Raw genomic sequence first — 22,160 nt, forward strand, 5'->3', positions numbered from 1 at the left:
CTCACTGCAAGAAAGACATTGCGGCCCTGGAACGTGTTGAAAGGAGAGCGACAAAGCTGGTGAGGGGTCTGGAGCACAATGGGGCCATATGAGGAGAGGCTGAGGGAGCTGGGAATGTTCATCCTGGAGAAGAGGAGGCTCAGGGGAGACCTCATTGCTCTCTATAACTTCCTGAAGGGAGGCTGTAGTGAGCTGGGGGTCGGCCTCTTCTCTCGTGTCATTAGTGATAGGAGCAGATGGAATGGTTTCAAGGTACGGCAGGGGAGATTCAGGCTGGACATGAGGAAGTATTAATGCTCAGAAATGGTGGTCAGGCACTGGAATGGACTGCACAGGGAGGTGGTGGAGTCGCCGACCCTGGGGGTGTTCAAGGAAAGACTGGATGTTGTGTTGAAGGACATGGTTTAGTGGGAGCTATTGGTAATAGGTGAACAGTTGGTCTGGATGATCATGTAGGTCTTTTCCAATCTTGGTGATTCTGTGATTGATTCGATGATCTCCATTGCAGAGCTGGATACCGAGGGTGGATGGAAAGAAAAGGGAAGGGAGGGGAACGAGGGCGAGGAAGGAAGGGAAGAAAAGAAGGGGAAGGGAAAGGAAGGAAAGCGAGAGGAAAGACACGAAATGAGACGTTAATTTTGGGTCCTTTTCCGGCAGCTTCCCGCCCCCTCCCCCCCCACCAAAACAGGCCCTGGGTCGCCCCAGCCCGGCCTGAGCCACGTGACAGGAAGTGCTTGGTAGCGGCCGAGAGCACTTCCGGGCCAGAGCGGGCTCTGTGCTGCGAACGGGGTCGGGCCTCGGTGCGGGGGCACGGAGGGGCTGTCGGGGGAGGAGCTCGCGGCGCTGCCGGCACCCAGAGGCGATGCGTGCGGTGCCACCGAGTGCGGCGGGGGCCGGGGGGCGGCTTCATCCCGGGGAAGGCCGTGCGAGCATCGAGCTGTCGGTGCGGCCTTGGGATGCTGCCTGCAGGGAAGCGCGGCGGGCGCTGTGCCGGGTGCCGAGCCGTGGCTCGCGCTTTGCTCGTCCTTTGAAGGCTGAACTGTAGGCAGCCGGTTTGCATCGGGTTGAAGGGGCTGGCGCTGCCCTGAAGGTGAGCGAGAGAAGTGGGCAAAGGAAGGGTGAGTGGCGGGATCCGAGGAGGGCGTTTTGTGTTTGTGTGCGTGTCTGTTGTTTGCCTGACGTGTTGGTGTGCGTTGTTGTTCCAGGTGTGTGAATGAGGACTCCCCGTGGGAACTGGCAGTGAGCAAAGGAATGGAGCGACGGGCCTGGGTGCCGTGTTGGACTGCGGCTGTGGAGCCAACGAAGGTGTGTCCAGTGTCCTTCCTCTGGCTGTGGGTGAGCGGTGCGAGTCAGGGCTGCGGTCCTGTGCGATGGTGTTTGTTGGCTGGGACCGGCTGCCTGAGCAGAGTGGGGGCAGGGAGAGGGAGGTTTGGAAAGCGGCAGCAGTCAGGAGCACGTCTGTGTCACGGCCTTATCTAGATCAATCTATGATTGATAGATCAATCTGTGATCTCCAGGTGATGTTATGATGTGGAATAGCAATAGAAAAACTGCAAAACCACAATAGTGTGGCAGCCCAAAAAGATTCCCTTGTGGAAGAAGGGGAAGGGTGAAGGAGGCCGAGGACCATTTTCTCAGGGCTGGCTCCTCTGTGCCCTCTTGCTGGCCGGAGAGAAGGTCTGCCTGCTGGGCACAGGGAGCGCCTTGTAGCTCCCGTGCCGTGCCCTGCCCTCCAGCCCCCTCCTCATCCCATGTGGAACGCCAGTGCCAGCAGTGCGGCCGCCATTTTAGAACCCTCACCACGTCACCTTGGTCACCGCTGCCGCGCGCAACGCAATCGCCTCTGACAGCTGTGGCAGATAACAGACATGTCAGCTGCAAAGAGGGTGAGGGTGGAAGTTGGCCCAGTTTCAGGCGGGAGGATGGAGCTGGGGGCCCTAGGACTGAGAAGGAGGAGGGGTCCCGCCATGACCACCAGGCAGAGGAGGGGTAAGAGAGCCACTTTCCATCGCACCTGCACCAGCCTGGTGACGAACAACCTTATGGAGCCCATGGAGGTGGATCCACCTGCAGAGGAGCCCATGGAGGTGGATCCGCCCGCGGCATAGCTGGCCTGGCACCACACCACCGTGCCAGGCCCTGCGTTGGCACCATCATAGCTCCACCGTGGCTGGTCCAGGCACTGAGCTCCTTACCCGCTGCACGGCCCCCGCCCCCGGCATTAGCTGGGTGGCATTTTTTTAAGATCTGTTCCTCTTTCAGGCTTGGTGTTTTCGAGTTAGGCATAGATTATTATTCGTGTTTTAGTGTTAGGAGTAGGTTTAGTGTTAGGAGTTGGTGTTTTCCTGTTAGGAGTTCATTCCTGTTTGTGCTGTAGTGTTAGGAGTTGATGATTGTTCCCATAGTAGAGTTAGGCATAGGTTACTGTTGGTACTGTAGGGTTAGGAGTGGGTTCCTACTAGCAGCTGGCAACAAACAGCGCTTGCTCGGTAAGCACATGTCTGCTTTCTCCCCCAGAGCCGTGAGTGTGACTGCCATGAGAGTGGAGGTCTGATGCCATCTGCAAGGAATGGTATTTGCATCTGGTGGCTTTTCCGTTGCAGAATGTCCAGCAGCAGAGCGTGAGCGGCCGTGAAATGAAGCTGGGCCTCAGGACAGCAGTCTGGAGCTGCGTCACGAGCTTCCTGCGAGGCCAGCGCAAGGTAGGTGTGCCTTATTGTAAGGGTGCGCTGAAGCAGTGTTGGTTAAGCACGGCTCACTCCTCTGTCTCCAGCAGATGGGCTTTCTGCACACTTTATTTCTGTGGCCGTAGAATTTCTCTCATTGGGATAGAGAGGAGGGAGTACCTGCAGAAGACCGTTCTCTTCTGGTTTTGAGCCGAGGAGAGCTCAGATTCCAGCTTAAGCAATGTTCTTTTGTCACACTCTGGGTCCTGTGTTACGTTCCCCAGAGTTTCATCTCTCCTTTAGATTCCAGTTCATCTGACAGGTTAGGCTTGAATTCAGCATAATATCTGCTTCTCCCTGGGTTCAGGTTCTTCGGGTCTCTAATGGAACATGTTAGAAGATTTCAGCTCTGCATTTTTTTTCTTGCTCCGAGTAGCAAGGGACTGCTGTGCTCTCATTAATATCATCAGTGAGTAGATGCTTCCTCCTGTTTGAGCCTAAAATGCTTTCCATAGTTGAGTGGTTGGAAACATAGGGTTTTAACTTAAAATTGTTTGTGCAGAGTGAAGTGCTCTATCCCCAGAACTTTCCATCTTTTTTCTTAACACAGCTTATGGTTCATTTCAAAACAAACTAACAAAGATGAATTTGGGTTAGCGTAGCCCGTTTTAAATGATCCTTCTGTGTCTTTTCCAGGCTGGTAGCAGAATGGAGACTTTCCTGAGGCGCTGAGGAACAGACACAGCTTTTTTCGAAGGCTTCAATGAAATTCTGCCACAACAGTATCTGCGGTCCTTTGATGCTAAGGAGCTGGAGGTAAAGGATTCTTCACCATTGCCAGATCCATGCTTCTACACGTAATACTTGAATGTCAGTCAGTGTCTGAAGTGCAGAGTTCATTAAGGCTGGCGGTTCTGTTTTCTGGATGTGCGAGTGAAGCCTTATGTATCAGTTAGTATTTGGTTAGTGTGTTGTTCTTCACTTTCTTCTTGGCAACCAACTTACACGTTTCTAACATTAAGATTCTGCCAGTGCAAATTTTTTGGCTAACAGTGTTTTTGTAATCCTTGACAATGTGATTTGCATGTGTTTAAAGAGTGAGCAATTGGAAAGCAAGGGAGATAAGAACCAAATACCAACGGATGGTCAAATTACTGAGTGGAGCAGGTTTTAACTGCTTTTGGTCTCTCCAAATTATCCTCTGCAGCAGAACATCATATTTCTAGCCCAGAATTGTATGGTTAGGCAATGAGAAAGTATGGTCTGAATGTCTAAATACAAATGTTTTCATGACTGGGATTTCTCTTTAGTCACCTCTCCACATTTTCTTTGTGAGCGGATGTTATTATTTGCTGTGGAAGTTTGAGAGTTTAATATTAAAAACGAGCGTACTGTGATTGCAGGTGCTTTGAAGTACAGTAGTATTTCAGTACAATAGTCTTGCTGTAGAAGCAAAGTTGTAGCTTGTAGTTTCCATGTTTATGATCCTTTTTCTCCCCTAAAGGTGTTCCTGTGTGGAATGCAAGAAATTGATCTGAATGACTGGCAGAGGCCATACCATCTACCGGCATGATAGCAGAACCAGCAGACAGATACTGTGGTTCTGGGAGGTTTGTAGACTTCTTTTTTCCTCACAAGAACACAGCAGCAGCTTAATGAGCAACAGTCAGAATTACTCAACAGATACATAGTGTGTAAATATAAATGATAACTGCTAATCCAGCTGTCCTAGGTGTGATGGGGAAGTGAACGTATCAATATTAAACTTTACCTCAGTGTTAATTATTATCTTTCAGTTTGTGAAAGAAATAGATAACGAGAAGAGAATGAGACTTCTACAGTTCATTACTGGAACGTGCAGATTACCAGTGGGAGGATTTGCTGACCTCATGAATGAATTTATATGGAATCTTTTTTCTGAATCTTGCATATTGGTAGAGCTGTGACAGAAAAAGGGATGGAGGGAATGTGAACATGCCTTGCATCAGTGACTTGATAGATGGTTTGGATGTGGTCCTGGCAGGGCAGCCTGCTCTGGGTATCCCTGCTTGATCAGAATGGAAGGACTAGGTGGTAAACTCCAGAGATTCCTTCCAGTACCAAACCAACAATGTGATTCAGTGGTTGAGTTTCTTTGAAAACCGCTTCATACTTATGCATTTCACTATGTGGATTTCTTCAGAGGGATGTAGTGAGAGGCAGATGTCTTTGTGCTCTGCAAGAAGCTATAGTCTTGTTTTCTCTTCAAGGCTTTCACGCACTATTGTCATGTATTATCTACTGGTATACATGGGCAGTTAGACCTAAGAATTCCTCGTTTGATTTTTGTACAGGGAGCAACAGACCCCAAAAATTTTGCGTTGAGAAAGTTGGGAAGGAAAACTGGTTACCTAGACGTCACACCTGGTAAGTACTAAGGATCAAACTCTGTTGTGGTTCTTTTCTTACTTGTCCAGATCATGGATATTTTCCAACAAGCACCAACCAGGCATGGCAACTCACAGCTGAAATGCCATTGCCCCTGCTAAGTAACCAGTCTACCTACAGACCTCTCATTAGAGACTTGCAAACAAGAGCAAAACCCATTTATTCCCATTTCACAGGTTGGCTTCTCTTCACCACACATCACATGCACAAGAACAGATTGCTCTTGCAAGGAAGCACGTTCCTACACACCACAGCATCCTGCTGAGCAAGGGCATCATCCACATACATTCCCTCATCTCTGTTACCCTACAAAGGTTCAAGGACAGAAGACACAGCTCACCACAGCATCTACTGGAAAAGAGCCCATGGCATTCAAGCACACCCAGAGTCAGAATCCCCTCCTTGCAGAAGATGGGTTTGAGGAGCAGGCCATGAGACACATTCGGTGAGAAAAAGTCAGCCTGGAGCTCCTCACCGCTGAGTACAGAGCTGCGCCCACAAGAAGATTCAACCCCTTCTCCCCTCGGCTTTGCTCACTGTTGCAAGGGACACGAGGACCCTTGGAAACATGGAAGATGTGCTGGATACGACGTCATCCTCGACGGAGCAGCCATACTCTAGCAAGAACACACGGACATGGAATCTGTTAGAAGCAGAGCCAATACCTGGGTGCTGCCTACAGCATTTGCCAGCTGTAACCTAGCTAAGTAGTCAACTGTGCCCAGGGCTCTCAGCATCACTGCAGCACTCCATTCATCATCATTCGTGCTACAGCCTCCAATTAAGAAGCACAGACAGTAAGAAACTGGCAAGAGAACCATACGTCCTGCTGGTAGACAGAATGCTCCTCCCCATTTTATTTACATCAGTTCAGTTGCTGGTGAAATTCTAGTCTGGATCCTCTCTGAACAAACAGCCACAGCTAGGTTGGCCAACATGTCACACCTAAAAGCTCCTCAGATTCCTTCCTCCTCACACCTGCCTGCACACACACCAACTGAAAGTCAGGCAGCAGGACAAGGCCCGGCCTTTTGAACTACTGATAAAGCTTGGAGATCTCATTAATGCGATGAATCTCTTCACTGTTGCAAGAAGCCAGAATTTCCATCAGGCAGCCTTCTTCTGTTCCTGCTCCCCAAGGAATTGCCAAGGCAAGATTTCAGATACCAACAACAGCTCCTGACATGCAATCAGATTTCTTTAAAAGTTAATAATAAATGAAGAAGACATTCATAGCAAAGCAGTAAGTCCTTGGCCAGAACTTCAGCAATACAAAAGAAAGATTTCCAAACTTTCACAGCCCTCCTCACTTTGTGCACATCGGACATGGTGGTGGGAGTCATCATCCCAACCATCACCCTCTCAGAATTCCCACGCAGCAACGCTGTCAAGTCATCAATCAAATCCTAGAAAGCCAAGAGAGGAGGAAGGAGGTGGCAGAAGGTACGGCCTTCCAGGACAGACAGAACTGAGCTGTTCACCACTTCTCTTCAGGCTCCAGTCCTCTTTGCGTCAACAACTGCTCTGAACTGAACAAGAACAAATCAACCTTGGTCAAGGAGAGTCTCTGTACATGACTGGTGTATGTATATTTGCCTGAGTGATTCATCCACAGCGTAAATGGGGAGGTGAAAGTCAGTGTGAGAAAGTGAATGTGATTCACACTCTCTCAAGTACTGCTTTAAGATGCTTTAAGATGTTCTTTATTTGTGAGGTACAAAGTGCTCTCTGAGGCCTCTTCTAAAATGGTCTAGCTAGCAGTTACAGGTTATTGAAATGTGTTTTTAATTCTGCGCTGCTTTTCTTAGATGCCTGTATCTGCCCTGGTATCCTTTGCAGAAGCTCTGGAGCATGGATACAGCAAATTCAAGAGTCCTTTTCACCAGCAAATGCGAGCTACAGGTGTGACACAGGCAGTCCATTGCCTCCTTTTCAAGACAGGCGCTGTGGTAAGTCCAGGAGTTGGCATCCTTAATACACAGTGGGATTACAGCCATCTTTGTTCAGTAAGGAGGTTATCATTACCTACAGTAGAGCCCATCTGTACTACAGGAAAGTTTATGTGGAATGACTGTGCTGATGAAGGTGGAAATTTTCTCTTTTGGATTAGACCAGCCCACAAAGCAAAATGAAATGGAGGAGGGAGAAAATGTACTCATAGTTCTTGCTTAGTTCTAATTGCCAAGCAAATGACTACCTGCTAGTCAGAGCAGGATGGTGCCTGCTGTCTGGGAAGCCTCATGCAGAAGCACTGGAGCTTTTGCATCATGTACTCCCACCCTTGTCCCCTGCCTGAGGCGGGCCATAGGACACCCACAGCCTCTGGGCAGCCTGGGCCAGGGCCTCACTGCCTCTGGGGGAGGAATTTCCTCTACCCATCTACCTCCATTTCCACTCTTGGAGTTTAAAGCCATTTCCACTCATATTATGGCTGTCTGCCAATGCCAAGTGACATGCGAGGTCCGGTAGTGGGTCAGGTAATGACACGACAGCAGTACACGGACAATTGTGCTATTATTGTCAATTTATTGGTAGCGTGGAGCCTGGAAAACTCTGATTGATGACAGCAGTGGTTCTGTGGATGTCAGATGGTGCCCCAAACCAACATACTGGGGGTGCTCCCACCTCCTGACAGATGGTGGAGAGGAGCGAGAGAGCAGAGGTGGTGCTGGGGAGGGCTGGGGGCTGCTGGGCCTGGTCTGTTTCCCCCTGGCATTGGTTTTCCAGGTGTCTGATGCCCCTAAGCTGACACTGTGGGCAGGGGGCACTCCTACCTGCTAAGGGATGGTGGAGGGGGGGGCTGTGGGGGAGCCTGGGGGTGGCCAGGCCTGTCATGCTGGGGGGGCTGCTGCCATCCTTTGAATGATGGTGTAGGGAAGCGTAGAGGTGTTGCTGGGGGGTCTGGGGGCTGCTGGGTCTGGTCTGTTTCCCCCTGGAAGTGGTTCTCCATGTGTCTGATGATGCCCCTGAGCTGACACCCTGGGGGGGCTGCTCCCACCTCCTAGAGGTGATGGTGGAGAGGAGCGGGAGAGCAGTGGGGGTGCCTGAGGGGGCCACTCCCGTCCCCTGAAGGATCGTGGAGGGGAATGGGAGGGTGGTGCCTGGGGAGGTGGGGGGCTGTTGGGCTGGTTGTGCTTCCCCCAGGCAGTGGTTGTCTGTCTCTTGGACTGTTTCCCCACCTTTGCACTCTGCATCCCCTGATGGATGCTGGAGGGGAGGAAGAGGGCAGAGGTGGTGCTGGGGGGGGGGAGGGGATGGGGGCTGATGGGCCTCTCATGGTTCCCCAAGGCAGCAGTTGTCCGGGTGCTGGGTGATACTCCGGAGCTGACACCCTGAGGGGACCACTCCCGCCCCCTGAATGATGGCGGTGGGGATGGGGGAGGCGGCGTTGATGCCCGGTGGGGCCGAGGGCTGCTGGGCCTGTTGGTCATCTGCCAGTCAGACGTTGTTCCAGTGCTGGCCGATGACTGCAAGCCTACACCCCGGGTAGGTTCTTTCTGTCCCCCAAAGGGTGGGGGTGGGGGACAGGGGACGGCGTAGATGCCTATTGGGACTGGGGGCTCCTGGGCTTCTCAAAGATCCCCAGATAGGAACCTTCTTCACATTCGTAGATGGTGATATTGTACTCGGGTTGCTTAGCCCATTTTTTAGCTTCATAGCGGCGCCTGTGAAGAGAGGAACGTGCTGAGGGCACAGGAGAGCCCCTGCTCTGCTTTCTCACAGTGCATGGCAAAGTGCCACCCTCAGCTCCCAGCCTGTCTCTGGCCCAGCAGTAAGGATGGGCTGAAGCCAATGACAACATCTAACTGTGTAAATCGCAGACCATGTGAGCCAACAACTAACTGGTCTCTTTACGCTGCTTTAACTGGAAACGCCTCCTGGCCCACAGCAGCCCTACAGTAAAGAGTTGGCAGGATGGGGATGGGGGTCAACAACTCACTTTCTGTTTCTGTACCAGAAAATAAGAAGCCAGCACAGACTCGTCCCCAGCAATATGGAACCCAAGGAAGCTCCAGCAAGTATCAGGTAGAACTTCCAACCAACTTTAACTTGCTTGGCATTTGCATGTCCTGCATCAGGCACACCTGGAGGAACAACGTGGTCATTGCTGTGTATCGTGCCCTAATGGAAATCTCAAGGAGGTCTGACAATTTTTTTCCATTTTGTTGGACTCCTGGAACAAGTGAAAATCCTCAGGCTGCAATGCTTCCCTGATTCCAGGGGAAGCAAAGGGAACTCCCAAAGGCACCGCGCATCGAGGCGCTCTGGAGCCTCTAATTTGCCTCTCAGCTTTGGGTATGCCCTGGCTCTGCCAGATTTACTCCTTCTTCTCCATCATGCTCTAACATTTCTTTTGCACTCACCTACCCTTGCCTTGTGAGGCTGGGTAGTGCTGCCGCAGGCAGGCACACCGTGACCCTTTGGGACACGTCGTTTGACTAAACAAAACTCATTAGAGCAGAAGGAGAGTGTGTGCATCTGTTTAATCAGTTGCTGCTAAGAGTGACGTGGACAAGAACCACTGTCGTATTGTGCAGGGAGTGCTGCCCTGAGCTCTCCCCTCCCCCTCAGACCCCACTCCACGGGGGCAGAGTCAGGGCCCTCAGCAGCACCTGAACCTGTTTCTCCGTTTTTCCTTCCCCCCGGCATGGGCACAACTTGCACGCTCCTAGTTTTCAGGATGTTTCTCCTGCTTATGAACTCCTGCCAGATCGCTGCTTACCTGGATTCCTCAGAAAACGATAGACCCAGTTGTGGTGGGCTTCCCCGGGCTTTGACAGCGCTGTGAAGAATGAGAGAAAGGCAAAGTCTCAGCATGGTGCAGGCACGGAGGAAGCAGAAGGACGAGGAGGCTCCCTCTATGCCATTGCCCCATCTGTGAGTCAGTGCATCTCTCTGGACCTCAGTTTGCAGGAGGGACCCCTCTCCGGGCTGCTGGTGTGCCTGGAGCCTCAAGGGAGGCACAGCAAGCTTGGAATGCAGGGACTGTGTGAGGGAGGTATGCTGAAGGCTCCTATTCCTTCTCATCTCTGCTGAATGTGGTTTTGGTGGCCTTGTTCCCAAAAGGACAAAGTTCCTAAGTCCCTGGGAACTGGGTGCAGTGGGAGGGGAGCAACCTCTAGCCATGGCCACGGAGCTCTACCGGCAGCCCTTACCTGGAGTGCCAGCTGCTTGCGAGGCCTCTCTTTCTCCCAGAGGGATGGGCAGTATGTGACGGATGCCTTGCTGAAATGCATCCCTGTGAGCAGGCTCTGCGTCAGTCCCTTTAGAAAGGAGGTAAGAGAGTAGGGCTGTAAGTAACTGCTTCTCATCAGGAAGATGGTATCTTCAGCAGGAAGGTGATGCTGCAAGCCAGTTCAGACACAGGGGCATCACCACAGCAAGGTTCCTGCTGTGCACACTGCAGATGCTCCATGTGTATACATCTAGAATATAGATGTATATACAAATAGAATACATACATCAGCTTCCCAAGACTTTCAGTGGACAGACAGAAATACACCCACCATGTGCTGCCTTCTCCTTTGTGATTTTCTTTGGCATATAGGACAGCCTCTGTGGGTATCTTCCTCTTCCCAGCGCCTCTTTCTGTCTCTCAGGACCTGAGCAGAAAGTATTGGGATCAATTTCAGACAAACAAGGTATTGAACTGAGTGGTCTTTTCAGCAAAGTCATGAGACAGCAGCCACTCCTGGGATGCCTGTGCGGCTCCAGCACAGGAGGCAGCCAAGTATTTGGCACAGCCTTCCCTGGAGGCACTTCAGCACCCAAAGAATGGGAACTTTCCATCACAAACTGCAACCTACAGAACCGCATCACTGAAGAGCAGATGGTGCCAGGGGGTCGTGCCTGGCTGACATTAGGGCTGTGAGCTGGCATCTCTCAAAGGAAGCAAAAATTCACAGCATACCCTTAGGAGCTGCTGGGACTTCTGTCCTGGAGCTCAGCAGGGAAGATGGATCCCATCCAATGCTACCCACACCTGTCAACAAACACAGACAGAGCAGCTCCTGTCAGATGTGGCTGGATGGTGGTTTAACCTGGAATGACAGCACTGCTGCATAGCACTCTTCTCTCCCTACTAGGCTGTGTGGAACTGTCTGGAGAAGAGAAGGGGGTGGAAGGAGAAGGGGAAGATCTAAAGGCCCTTTCCTGTGGGATTGCCCGGAGGCTTATGGACCAGATTATGGAGGCTTTGGCAAGGCACTGCTTATAGGCACAGCGGTAATCACACAGCGATGAGAAACATCCCCATTGTGCGTTGTGATCTCTCTCTTCCTTAGGACCTGCTGTGACTGGAAGGGGCTCAGGTGACGATGTGGCACCCAGAGCTGGGTTGAAAGTTGCAGAGGGGCCAGGTGGGCAGTTGGCTGGCAGTTGGCTGGCACTCAGCAGCTTTGCAGATACTCTCTCCAGGCCACGTGAAACAGTCCTCAGAGACAGCATGGAAGAACATTGGCGTTTTCTTACTAGAGAGATCTCCGATGGATGGAGAGAAAGCCAACGGGACAGTGGGTGCACACAGCACCCAAGGAACAGTGACTGCCCAAGCTTCTCATAGACAAGAAACCACCAGGCAGTGAAAAGCTGAACCCTTCCTGAACTTCCACAACCAAATATGTGCGAAGATCATGAGGTGAAGACTGGTGACTTACCTCTGGCATCCACTCCAGGTTCAGGCACAGGTCTCCATTCTGGTAATCCACCAAGAGGGCCTGCAGGCACAAGTGTGATCAGAAAAAGGTGAGGAGAGCTTCCACTGCGCACTGGGGCCTGGTTTTTCTGCAGTGACCTGCAAAGACTGGCAGCAGGTCGGGGAATGACATGGCCCAAACAGCAAAGGCATCGGTTCTCTCCTCCAAAGAGTGGCAAGGGCTGCCCTCCCACTGAAATGTGACAACTCTCCAAGTAAAGAACTACTCTCAGCTGATCTGTGTACGGCTTTTAAGGCACAAAGAGACTTGAAAGACCTTTGGAGGTTCTTAAGTACCCGAATAAATCATTACAACGCTCATTTTTCTGTCTTCAAGGAAACAGACACAACTTACCTCTGGGTTTCCCCTGAGGCACAAAATCAGTATCCACCAAAACATCTGGATAAGGAACTCCAACATCATCATCTAAAATCAAGAACAGATGAGAGATGTTCCCATTGCATGTTGCGTCTTCTCCCTTAGTGACTGGGGAGTGTCAGGTAATGGAATGGGAGACTCAGACCGTGATTGCCAAAGCTAGAGAATGACCTGGGTGACCTGGAGCCTGGCACTCGGCAGCTTTTCAAATGCCCTCTCCAGGCCACTTGCAACACACCTCTGGGACCGCATGGAAGGGTATATAGCCCGTCAGGGCTTTCTTACTGGGAGTTCCTTGCTGGATCTCCCACTAAAGCACCAGAGGAAACGATGCCTGTTCCTTCCTCTGGGCTCCAGCTGGGTGTCTCTGTTGGGAACTGGGATTTGCCTGTGGGGAGCACCAGGAAGCCAGAGCAGAAATGCTCACGCTTTTCCCAACACGCTTCTTCTGAGCTCTCCCATAGGACACCTCCAGGGTGGGCTCAGCCAGCAGCAGAGCCATGGCCTGGCTGGGCTGGAGAAAGCCCTGAGGGGAGCGCTGCTTCCACAACCCACACCTGGCCCCTGGGGTGCTGCCTGGCCCCCTTCCCAACAAACCCCCATGGAAAGGCAGCCCCGGGGCAGTGTGGCACAGGGCCACAGGGACAACAGCCTGGTCCCATCTCTGCCCACCCACCTGCTGCTGGAGCTCGCCACGGTGCAGCACAAGTCTCCTTGGAACACATGGCCATCAGTAGGAGGAGGAGAGCAAGGCGGGCGGGGGACACGGCCCCCCACACTCGTGCCATGCTGCCACCACCACCGCTGCAGCCACAGCAAGTGCTGGGGCCAGCACGGAACACCTGGGGTACACACCCTGAGCACTGTGACCTCATCGAGCACAGCGGGCATTGTGACCTCACGTCCCCCCCAGGATGCAGATCTGTTCCGCTGCCATGGCCAGGTTCCCCCTGGGCTTGTGTGCACTGTGGTGGTGGGAGAGGATCGGCACTCATCTGGAGCAGCCGGAGGCCACAGCTGAGGTTTCCACATTGACATCATGGAAACAGAATCGTGGAAAGGCTTGGGGGGGAGGGGATGCTGGAGACACAGGTGCTGTGAAAGGAGAAAGAAAATCACTGTAATGTTGCTTTTATTGCTTCATACAGCTCCAGAGATTTAGTTTTGACTTTCAGTGGCACCAAAGAAGCCGTTTCTTCAGTGACACTATATTTGTTATCACAGCCTCTAACAAAAATGGCAAATCGAGCTGTATCTGTAGCACCAACAGTTCCATCAATTGCCAGAGCATTTTGATGGGTTGATTGATAGATTTTCCTATTTCTTCAGTCTGCCTGGCTCTAGTTTGTTGTAACAGAGCAATTTGAGAAAAATCCATTTGTTTTTGCAGGACAAATGATATCTGCCATTCCAATTTTGGTCAAAATATATCATAAACTCAATTTCAGGGTGTGAGTGTGTCACAATTTCTGTTAGAATATGTCATTAGCTCTATTTTGGAGTGTAAGAACATCACAGATTGGGCCAAAATAGGGGCATAAACCCAACTTCTGAGGGTGAGAACTTCGCAACTCGTGTCAAAATATGCAATAAATCCAATTTTGGAGTGTGTGAAGGCCACAATTTGGGTCAAAATATGTCAGAAACTGAACTTTGGAGTTTGAGAAGGCCATCATTTGGGTCAAGATTTGTCACTGATTCTATTTCAGAGACTGAGAACGTCACAGTTTTGCTCAAAATAAGTCATTATCTCAATTTTAGAGCATGAGGACGTCACAATTTGGGTCAAAACGTGTCACAAACCCAATTATTGAGTGTGTGAAGGCCACAATTTGGGTCAAAATATATCATTAATCCTATTTCAGAGAATGAGAACGTCTCAGTTTCTTCTATTCTCCCCAGGGTCTGCAGGCCTTTTTCCACTTGCACACTGCACTTGCTTGTCCAATGCATGACACAAAGCCCAAGTGAAACACCTGCTTGCAAAATAAGTCTTTGCCAAATGGAGATAAATGACCAAGGTCAGCTCTCTCTACAAAGCAAGTTCTTTGTGACCACAGCCACAAACAGCAGTTCCATTCAAACTATCAGAATTCTTTCTTCCATCCCAGGATTGTTCTTCAATCACAGGCCTTCAGGTCCCCGACAAAACTCCCTGAGAATGTCACCCCAGGAATGTCACTCCAGTGTTACTCCCTGATATCCCCCCGCAGTGATAACCCAACACCACCCCCCGCCATCACTCCTGAACATCACCCCTGTGTCACCCCAGCATCACCCCGGCAACATCACCCCCCCGCAATACTCCCACATCACCCCCCACCATCACTTCCCAACATCACCCCCACAACGTCACTCCTTGATGATAAACTCCAGTGATACCCCAGCAGCATCACTTCCCGATGTTACCCCCCAGCGATACCACAACATCAGCCAACAGCATCACCCCCAGTAGCATTGTGATGTGAATCCATAGTGAATTGATGTGAATCCTGAGTGTACCCTCAGCTCCACTCCTGTTTCAGGGTATGTTTGGGTCTGACTGACAGGATGTCTCAGGAGCAGACACAAGCAAACTGTACTCGGAGCAGCACAGAGGGTTATGAGCTGCTCAGTTTTCTGGGCTCCACCAGAAGAGGGGTGGACAGAAGGGACAGGGAGGTGAACGTTCCTCTCTACTCTGCCCTTGGGAGGCTCCATGCGCCCATGGTCTGGAGCCCCCAATACAAGAAAGACAGAGAACTGTTGGAGAGGGTCCAGAGGAGGGCCAGGCTGAGGGAGCTGGGCTTGTTCAGCCTGGAGAAGAGAAAGCTGCAGGGTGACCTCATTGCAGCCTTTCAGTACCAAAAGGGAGCCCATAAACAGGAGGGGAGTCAACTCTTGGAAAAGGTAGATAACAGCAGCACAAGGGGAAATGGTTTGAAGGTGAAGGAGGGAAGACTGAGGTTGGATGTCTCAGAGTGGTGAGGTGCTGGAACAGCTGCCCAGAGAGGCTGTGGATGCCCTGTCCATCCCTGGAGGTGTTCAAGGCCAGGTTGGATGGGGCCCTGGGCAGCCTGGGCTAGTATTAAGTGGCCCTGCCTGTGGCAGGGGGTTGGAGCTTCATGTTCCTTGAGGTCCCTTCAAACCCGGGCCATTCTGTGTGATCTGTGTGAATTCAATTCAGCATACACACCATCACAAACACACACAGACATCCATTGCACATAATCCCAGTAAGCAAGAAGCAGAAACTCCCTAAGCAAGCGCACCCTTACATATCGCCACTGAGAGATGGCAAACAGCTGAAAAGGAGAGAGAAGGACCATGCTGGTGTTGGATGCAATAGGCATTGCCAGCAGGGCATCAAATGCTTCCAAGGGCACTTCTCCTCTCTCCCCCGATGCTTTTCCCAGGGCCTGCAGGCTTTTTTGCACTTGAATGCTGAACCCACGTGGCCAGCACACGATGCCTGTAAAGACAGAAAGACAGGGTGGTCTTAATTATTACTTGGGATGTTTGAGTTATCTGCTCTGCCACCTGCATTGCAGAATAAGCAGCCAAAAACTGTTTTTCAGTCATACTGTACCTTTTTTCTGCTCTGTGCCAAACTTAAGACCAGAACCCAGTGGGCTGAAACAGAATTTTGGCACTGCTACAGACAGGAGCCAAACCCAGCTTGAGTCGCATGCATCTAGTTCAGCTGGAAGGGTGGGATCAATTACACCCAGTGCTGGGGCCTGTTGAACAGCTGGTTTTGCTTCCTGGAACGCCTCTTCTTCCATTCTGCCCCAGACCCATTTTTGGCCTGTCTTTGTGAGTGTGCCTCAGCAGCTGTGCTAGGTGGGCTCTAAAGGAACGTCAGCATCTCAATATACCCAACAGTTCCTGCAGCTGCCATGGCACGGCAGGGACTGGGAATGCCTCAACCTTGCCTATTATTGCACTGACCAAATGACATCCAGGAATTTTACCAACAAAGCCGGTCCTTGCACTTTTGGTGGGTTTAAGGCCTGCCCTTTTTCTTGTAAGTGAGCAGGTAACGAGCGTGCTGCCTTTCCTAATCACAGAATCATAGAATCGCTCAGGTTGGAAAGGACATTAAAGATCATCGAGTCCAAGCAAAACCCCACCATCCTACCCTAACTATCAGCCCTCTGCTAAATCATGGCCCTGAGCACCACGTCCAAATGTGGTTTTTATACACACCCAGGGATGGTGACTCAACCACCTCCCTGGGAAGCCCATCCCAGTGCTTAACAACCCTTTCTGTCAAGAAGTTTTCCCTGATATCCAACCCAAACTTCCCCTGGTACAACTTGAGGCCATTTCCCCTTATCCCGTCACCCATCACCAGTGAGAAGAGAGCAGCCCCACTCTCGCTGCAGTCACCTTTCAGATATTGGAAGAGAGCAATCAGGTCTCCCCTCAGCCTCCTTTTCCCCAGACTAAACAGCCCCAATTCCTTCAGTTGCTCCTTGTAGGCCTCCAAGCCCTTCGCAAGCCTCGTTGCCCTTCTCTGGACCCGCTCCAGCACCTCCATGTCCTTTCTGTACTGATGTGCCCAAAACTGAACACAGAAGCCTAGGTGAGGCCTCACCAATGCTGAGTTCAGGGGCAGGATGACTTCCCTAGTGCTGCTCACCACACCATTCCTGATACAAGCCAGGATGCCATTGGTCCTCTGGTCCACCTGGGCACACTGCTGGCTCATATTCGGCCGAATGTCCATAGCACACCAAGGTCCCTTTCCATCAGGCAGCTTCCCAGCCACACCTCCCCAATCCTGTAGGGTTGCCTGGGGTTGTTGTGACCAAAATGGAGGACCCAACACTCAGCCCTATTGAAACTCATTCTGTCATTGACAGCCTTACCTTCATCCACTACATGGGTCACCTTGTCACAGAATGAAATCAGGTTTGTCAGACAGGATCTACCGTTCATAAACCCATGCTGACTGGGCCCGATCCCCTGGGTGACCTTTAATTAGTCCATGATTGCTCCTGAGATTATCTGTTCCATAACTGTTCCTGGCACCGAGGTGAGGCTGATAGGTCTGTAGCTGCCAGGATCATCTTTCCAGCCCTTTTTGAAGATGGGCATCGCATTTGCCAGTCTCCAGTCCACCATGACATCCCTGGTTATCCAGGACTGCAGAAGAATAATGGAGAGTGGCTTGGCAACCACATCTGCCAACTCCCTCGGCACTCCAGGGTGCAATCACATCCGGACCCGTGCACCTGTGAGCATCCAGCTTTCAGAGCAGCTCCAAAAGCATGGGATGAGCTTTGAGAACTCTGGTCTTCTGGGGGAGGATGGGGCTTGCCTCTCAGTGAAGGGGAAGACCATCGTCAGCAGCAAGCTTTCCAGTGCAGTCAAGAGTTTTAAACAAGAATCACCAGGGGAGGGAACCCATCCCACCCTGAGGCTGCTGATGGCAATGGGTGCCCTGGGTCTGGAGCTGGATCGCAGGCCAGGAAGACAGCACCTCAAGTGCAGGATAAGGGAACTCCTACTGGTCAGTCAGCCTCACCGGGAGCCCAGCTCAAATGCCCGCACACTAACACATAGAGCATGGGGAGCGAGCAAGAGAGTTACAGGTGTGCATGTGCCTACAGGGCTATGACGTAATGAGAGAGAGGTGGGATGGCTCTCACGATTGAAATGTCGGAATAGAGAGGTATAAACTCTTAGGAAGGACAGGCACGGCAGAAGGGAATTGCCCTCCACATCAACAACCAGCTGGAGCCCATGGAGCTTCACCTGAGGATGGCTGAGGAGATGACAGAGAGTGTTTGGCTTAGGGCTAAAGGGAAGGCAGAGGAAGGAGACATCGCAGTGGGCGCTGGACCAGGAAGACTGAGTGGATGAGGCCTCTATAAACAGATAGGTACAGCCAATGGCATCCTGGCTTGCATCAGAAACAGTGTTGCCAGCAGGAGCAGGGAGGTGATTGTTCCCCTGTACTCAGCACTGGTGAGGCCCCACCTCGAGTACTGTGTCCAGTTTTGGGCCCCTCACTGCAAGAAAGACATTGCGGCCCTGGAACGTGTTCAAAGGAGAGCGACAAAGCTGGTGAGGGGTCTGGAGCACAATGGGGCCATATGAGGAGAGGCTGAGGGAGCTGGGAATGTTCATCCTGGAGAAGAGGAGGCTCAGGGGAGACCTCATTGCTCTCTATAACTTCCTGAAGGGAGGCTGTAGTGAGCTGGGGGTCGGCCTCTTCTCTCGTGTCATTAGTGATAGGAGCAGATGGAATGGTTTCAAGGTACGGCAGGGGAGATTCAGGCTGGACATGAGGAAGTATTAATGCTCAGAAATGGTGGTCAGGCACTGGAATGGACTGCACAGGGAGGTGGTGGAGTCGCCGACCCTGGGGGTGTTCAAGGAAAGACTGGATGTTGTGTTGAAGGACATGGTTTAGTGGGAGCTATTGGTAATAGGTGAACAGTTGGTCTGGATGATCATGTAGGTCTTTTCCAATCTTGGTGATTCTGTGATTGATTCGATGATCTCCATTGCAGAGCTGGATACCGAGGGTGGATGGAAAGAAAAGGGAAGGGAGGGGAACGAGGGCGAGGAAGGAAGGGAAGAAAAGAAGGGGAAGGGAAAGGAAGGAAAGCGAGAGGAAAGACACGAAATGAGACGTTAATTTTGGGTCCTTTTCCGGCAGCTTCCCGCCCCCTCCCCCCCCCCCAAAACAGGCCCTGGGTCGCCCCAGCCCGGCCTGAGCCACGTGACAGGAAGTGCTTGGTAGCGGCCGAGAGCACTTCCGGGCCAGAGCGGGCTCTGCGCTGCGAACGGGGTCGGGCCTCGGTGCGGGGGCACGGAGGGGCTGTCGGGGGAGGAGCTCGCGGCGCTGCCGGCACCCAGAGGCGATGCGTGCGGTGCCACCGAGTGTGGCGGGGGCCGGGGGGCGGCTTCGTCCCGGGGAAGGCCGTGCGAACATCGAGCTGTCGGTGCGGCCTTGGGATGCTGCCTGCAGGGAAGCGCGGCGGGCGCTGTGCTGGGTGCCGAGCCGTGGCTCGCGCTTTGCTCGTCCTTTGAAGGCTGAACTGTAGGCAGCCGGTTTGCATCGGGTTGAAGGGGCTGGCGCTGCCCTGAAGGTGAGCGAGAGAAGTGGGCAAAGGAAGGGTGAGTGGCGGGATCCGAGGAGGGCGTTTTGTGTTTGTGTGCGTGTCTGTTGTTTGCCTGACGTGTTGGTGTGCGTTGTTGTTCCAGGTGTCTGAATGAGGACTCCCCGTGGGAACCGGCAGTGAGCAAAGGAATGGAGCGACGGGCCTGGGTGCCGTGTTGGACTGCGGCTGTGGAGCCAACGAAGGTGTGTCCAGTGTCCTTCCTCTGGCTGTGGGTGAGCGGGGCGAGTCAGGGCTGCGGTCCTGTGCGATGGTGTTTGTTGGCTGGGACCGGCTGCCTGAGCAGAGTGGGGGCAGGGAGAGGGAGGTTTGGAAAGCGGCAGCAGTCAGGAGCACGTCTGTGTCACGGCCTTATCTAGATCAATCTATGATTGATAGATCAATCTGTGATCTCCAGGTGATGTTATGATGTGGAATAGCAATAGAAAAACTGCAAAACCACAATAGTGTGGCAGCCCAAAAAGATTCCCTTGTGGAAGAAGGGGAAGGGTGAAGGAGGCCGAGGACCATTTTCTCAGGGCTGGCTCCTCTGTGCCCTCTTGCTGGCCGGAGAGAAGGTCTGCCTGCTGGGCACAGGGAGCGCCTTGTAGCTCCCGTGCCGTGCCCTGCCCTCCAGCCCCCTCCTCATCCCATGTGGAACGCCAGTGCCAGCAGTGCGGCCGCCATTTTAGAACCCTCACCACGTCACCTTGGTCACCGCTGCCGCGCGCAACGCAATCGCCTCTGACAGCTGTGGCAGATAACAGACATGTCAGCTGCAAAGAGGGTGAGGGTGGAAGTTGGCCCAGTTTCAGGCGGGAGGATGGAGCTGGGGGCCCTAGGACTGAGAAGGAGGAGGGGTCCCGCCATGACCACCAGGCAGAGGAGGGGTAAGAGAGCCACTTTCCATCGCACCTGCACCAGCCTGGTGACGAGCAACCTTATGGAGCCCATGGAGGTGGATCCACCTGCAGAGGAGCCCATGGAGGTGGATCCGCCCGCGGCATAGCTGGCCTGGCACCACACCACCGTGCCAGGCCCTGCGTTGGCACCATCATAGCTCCACCGTGGCTGGTCCAGGCGCTGAGCTCCTTACCCGCTGCACGGCCCCCGCCCCCAGCATTAGCTGGGTGGCATTTTTTTAAGATCTGTTCCTCTTTCAGGCTTGGTGTTTTCGAGTTAGGCATAGGTTATTATTCGTGTTTTAGTGTTAGGAGTAGGTTTAGTGTTAGGAGTTGGTGTTTTCCTGTTAGGAGTTCATTCCTGTTTGTGCTGTAGTGTTAGGAGTTGATGATTGTTCCCATAGTAGAGTTAGGCATAGGTTACTGTTGGTACTGTAGGGTTAGGCGTGGGTTCCTACCAGCAGCTGGCAACAAACAGCGCTTGCTCGGTAAGCACATGTCTGCTTTCTCCCCCAGAGCCGTGAGTGTGACTGCCATGAGAGTGGAGGTCTGATGCCATCTGCAAGGAATGGTATTTGCATCTGGTGGCTTTTCCGTTGCAGAATGTCCAGCAGCAGAGCGTGAGCGGCCGTGAAATGAAGCTGGGCCTCAGGACAGCAGTCTGGAGCTGCGTCACGAGCTTCCTGCGAGGCCAGCGCAAGGTAGGTGTGCCTTATTGTAAGGGTGCGCTGAAGCAGTGTTGGTTAAGCACGGCTCACTCCTCTGTCTCCAGCAGATGGGCTTTCTGCACACTTTATTTCTGTGGCCGTAGAATTTCTCTCATTGGGATAGAGAGGAGGGAGTACCTGCAGAAGACCGTTCTCTTCTGGTTTTGAGCCGAGGAGAGCTCAGATTCCAGCTTAAGCAATGTTCTTTTGTCACACTCTGGGTCCTGTGTTACGTTCCCCAGAGTTTCATCTCTCCTTTAGATTCCAGTTCATCTGACAGGTTAGGCTTGAATTCAGCATAATATCTGCTTCTCCCTGGGTTCAGGTTCTTCGGGTCTCTAATGGAACATGTTAGAAGATTTCAGCTCTGCATTTTTTTTCTTGCTCCGAATAGCAAGGGACTGCTGTGCTCTCATTAATATCATCAGTGAGTAGATGCTTCCTCCTGTTTGAGCCTAAAATGCTTTCCATAGTTGAGTGGTTGGAAACATAGGGTTTTAACTTAAAATTGTTTGCGCAGAGTGAAGTGCTCTATCCCCAGAACTTTCCATCTTTTTTCTTAACACAGCTTATGGTTCATTTCAAAACAAACTAACAAAGATGAATTTGGGTTAGCGTAGCCCGTTTTAAATGATCCTTCTGTGTCTTTTCCAGGCTGGTAGCAGAATGGAGACTTTCCTGAGGCGCTGAGGAACAGACACAGCTTTTTTCGAAGGCTTCAATGAAATTCTGCCACAACAGTATCTGCGGTCCTTTGATGCTAAGGAGCTGGAGGTAAAGGATTCTTTACCATTGCCAGATCCATGCTTCTACACGCAATACTTGAATGTCAGTCAGTGTCTGAAGTGCAGAGTTCATTAAGGCTGGCGGTTCTGTTTTCTGGATGTGCGAGTGAAGCCGTATGTATCAGTTAGTATTTGGTCAGTGTGTTGTTCTTCACTTTCTTCTTGGCAACCAACTTACACGTTTCTAACATTAAGATTCTGCCAGTGCAAATTTTTTGGCTAACAGTGTTTTTGTAATCCTTGACAATGTGACTTGCATGTGTTTAAAGAGTGAGCAATTGGAAAGCAAGGGAGATAAGAACCAAATATCAACGGATGGTCAAATTACTGAGTGGAGCAGGTTTTAACTGCTTTTGGTCTCTCCAAATTATCCTCTGCAGCAGAACATCATATTTCTAGCCCAGAATTGTATGGTTAGGCAATGAGAAAGTATGGTCTGAATGTCTAAATACAAATGTTTTCATGACTGGGATTTCTCTTTAGTCACCTCTCCACATTTTCTTTGT

The 22,160-nt window shown here is 51.8% G+C and overlaps 2 protein-coding genes across 14 annotated transcripts in view; one reads left to right on the top strand and one right to left on the bottom strand.

Moving 5' to 3' along the window:
• Positions 1-8,637: 8,637 nt before the first annotated feature.
• LOC146756334 (uncharacterized) lies at positions 8,638-13,724 on the bottom strand. The gene is made up of 9 exons (XM_085524371.1): positions 12,843-13,724; positions 12,143-12,214; positions 11,750-11,809; positions 11,005-11,076; positions 10,601-10,696; positions 10,250-10,357; positions 9,817-9,876; positions 9,034-9,178; positions 8,638-8,758 (listed from the first exon to the last, which is right to left on the bottom strand). The coding sequence occupies exons 1-9, from the start codon at positions 13,159-13,161 to the stop codon at positions 8,638-8,640; spliced, it is 1,053 nt and encodes a 350-aa protein (XP_085380497.1). The 5' UTR covers positions 13,162-13,724.
• A 5,387-nt stretch (positions 13,725-19,111) lies between these two features.
• Positions 19,112-22,160, top strand: part of LOC146756335 (dual specificity calcium/calmodulin-dependent 3',5'-cyclic nucleotide phosphodiesterase 1B-like) — a 78,952-nt gene continuing 75,903 nt past the window's right edge. For 5 of the 13 annotated variants that reach the window (XM_085524522.1, XM_085524523.1, XM_085524521.1 and 2 more), the window contains exons 1-4: positions 19,116-19,251; positions 19,367-19,466; positions 20,765-20,863; positions 21,524-21,643. The gene's annotated coding sequence lies outside the window, so the exon portion shown is untranslated. Of the gene's footprint in view, positions 19,252-19,366; positions 19,467-20,764; positions 20,864-21,523; positions 21,644-22,160 lie in introns of all 13 variants that reach the window. The other 8 variants (XM_085524517.1, XM_085524518.1, XM_085524519.1 and 5 more) reach the window with 6 other exon arrangements.

This window comes from Coturnix japonica, chromosome 27 (genome assembly GCF_054131305.1).
Source record: "Coturnix japonica strain WE chromosome 27, WE-NBRP24, whole genome shotgun sequence".
Classification (NCBI taxonomy): domain Eukaryota; kingdom Metazoa; phylum Chordata; class Aves; order Galliformes; family Phasianidae; genus Coturnix; species Coturnix japonica.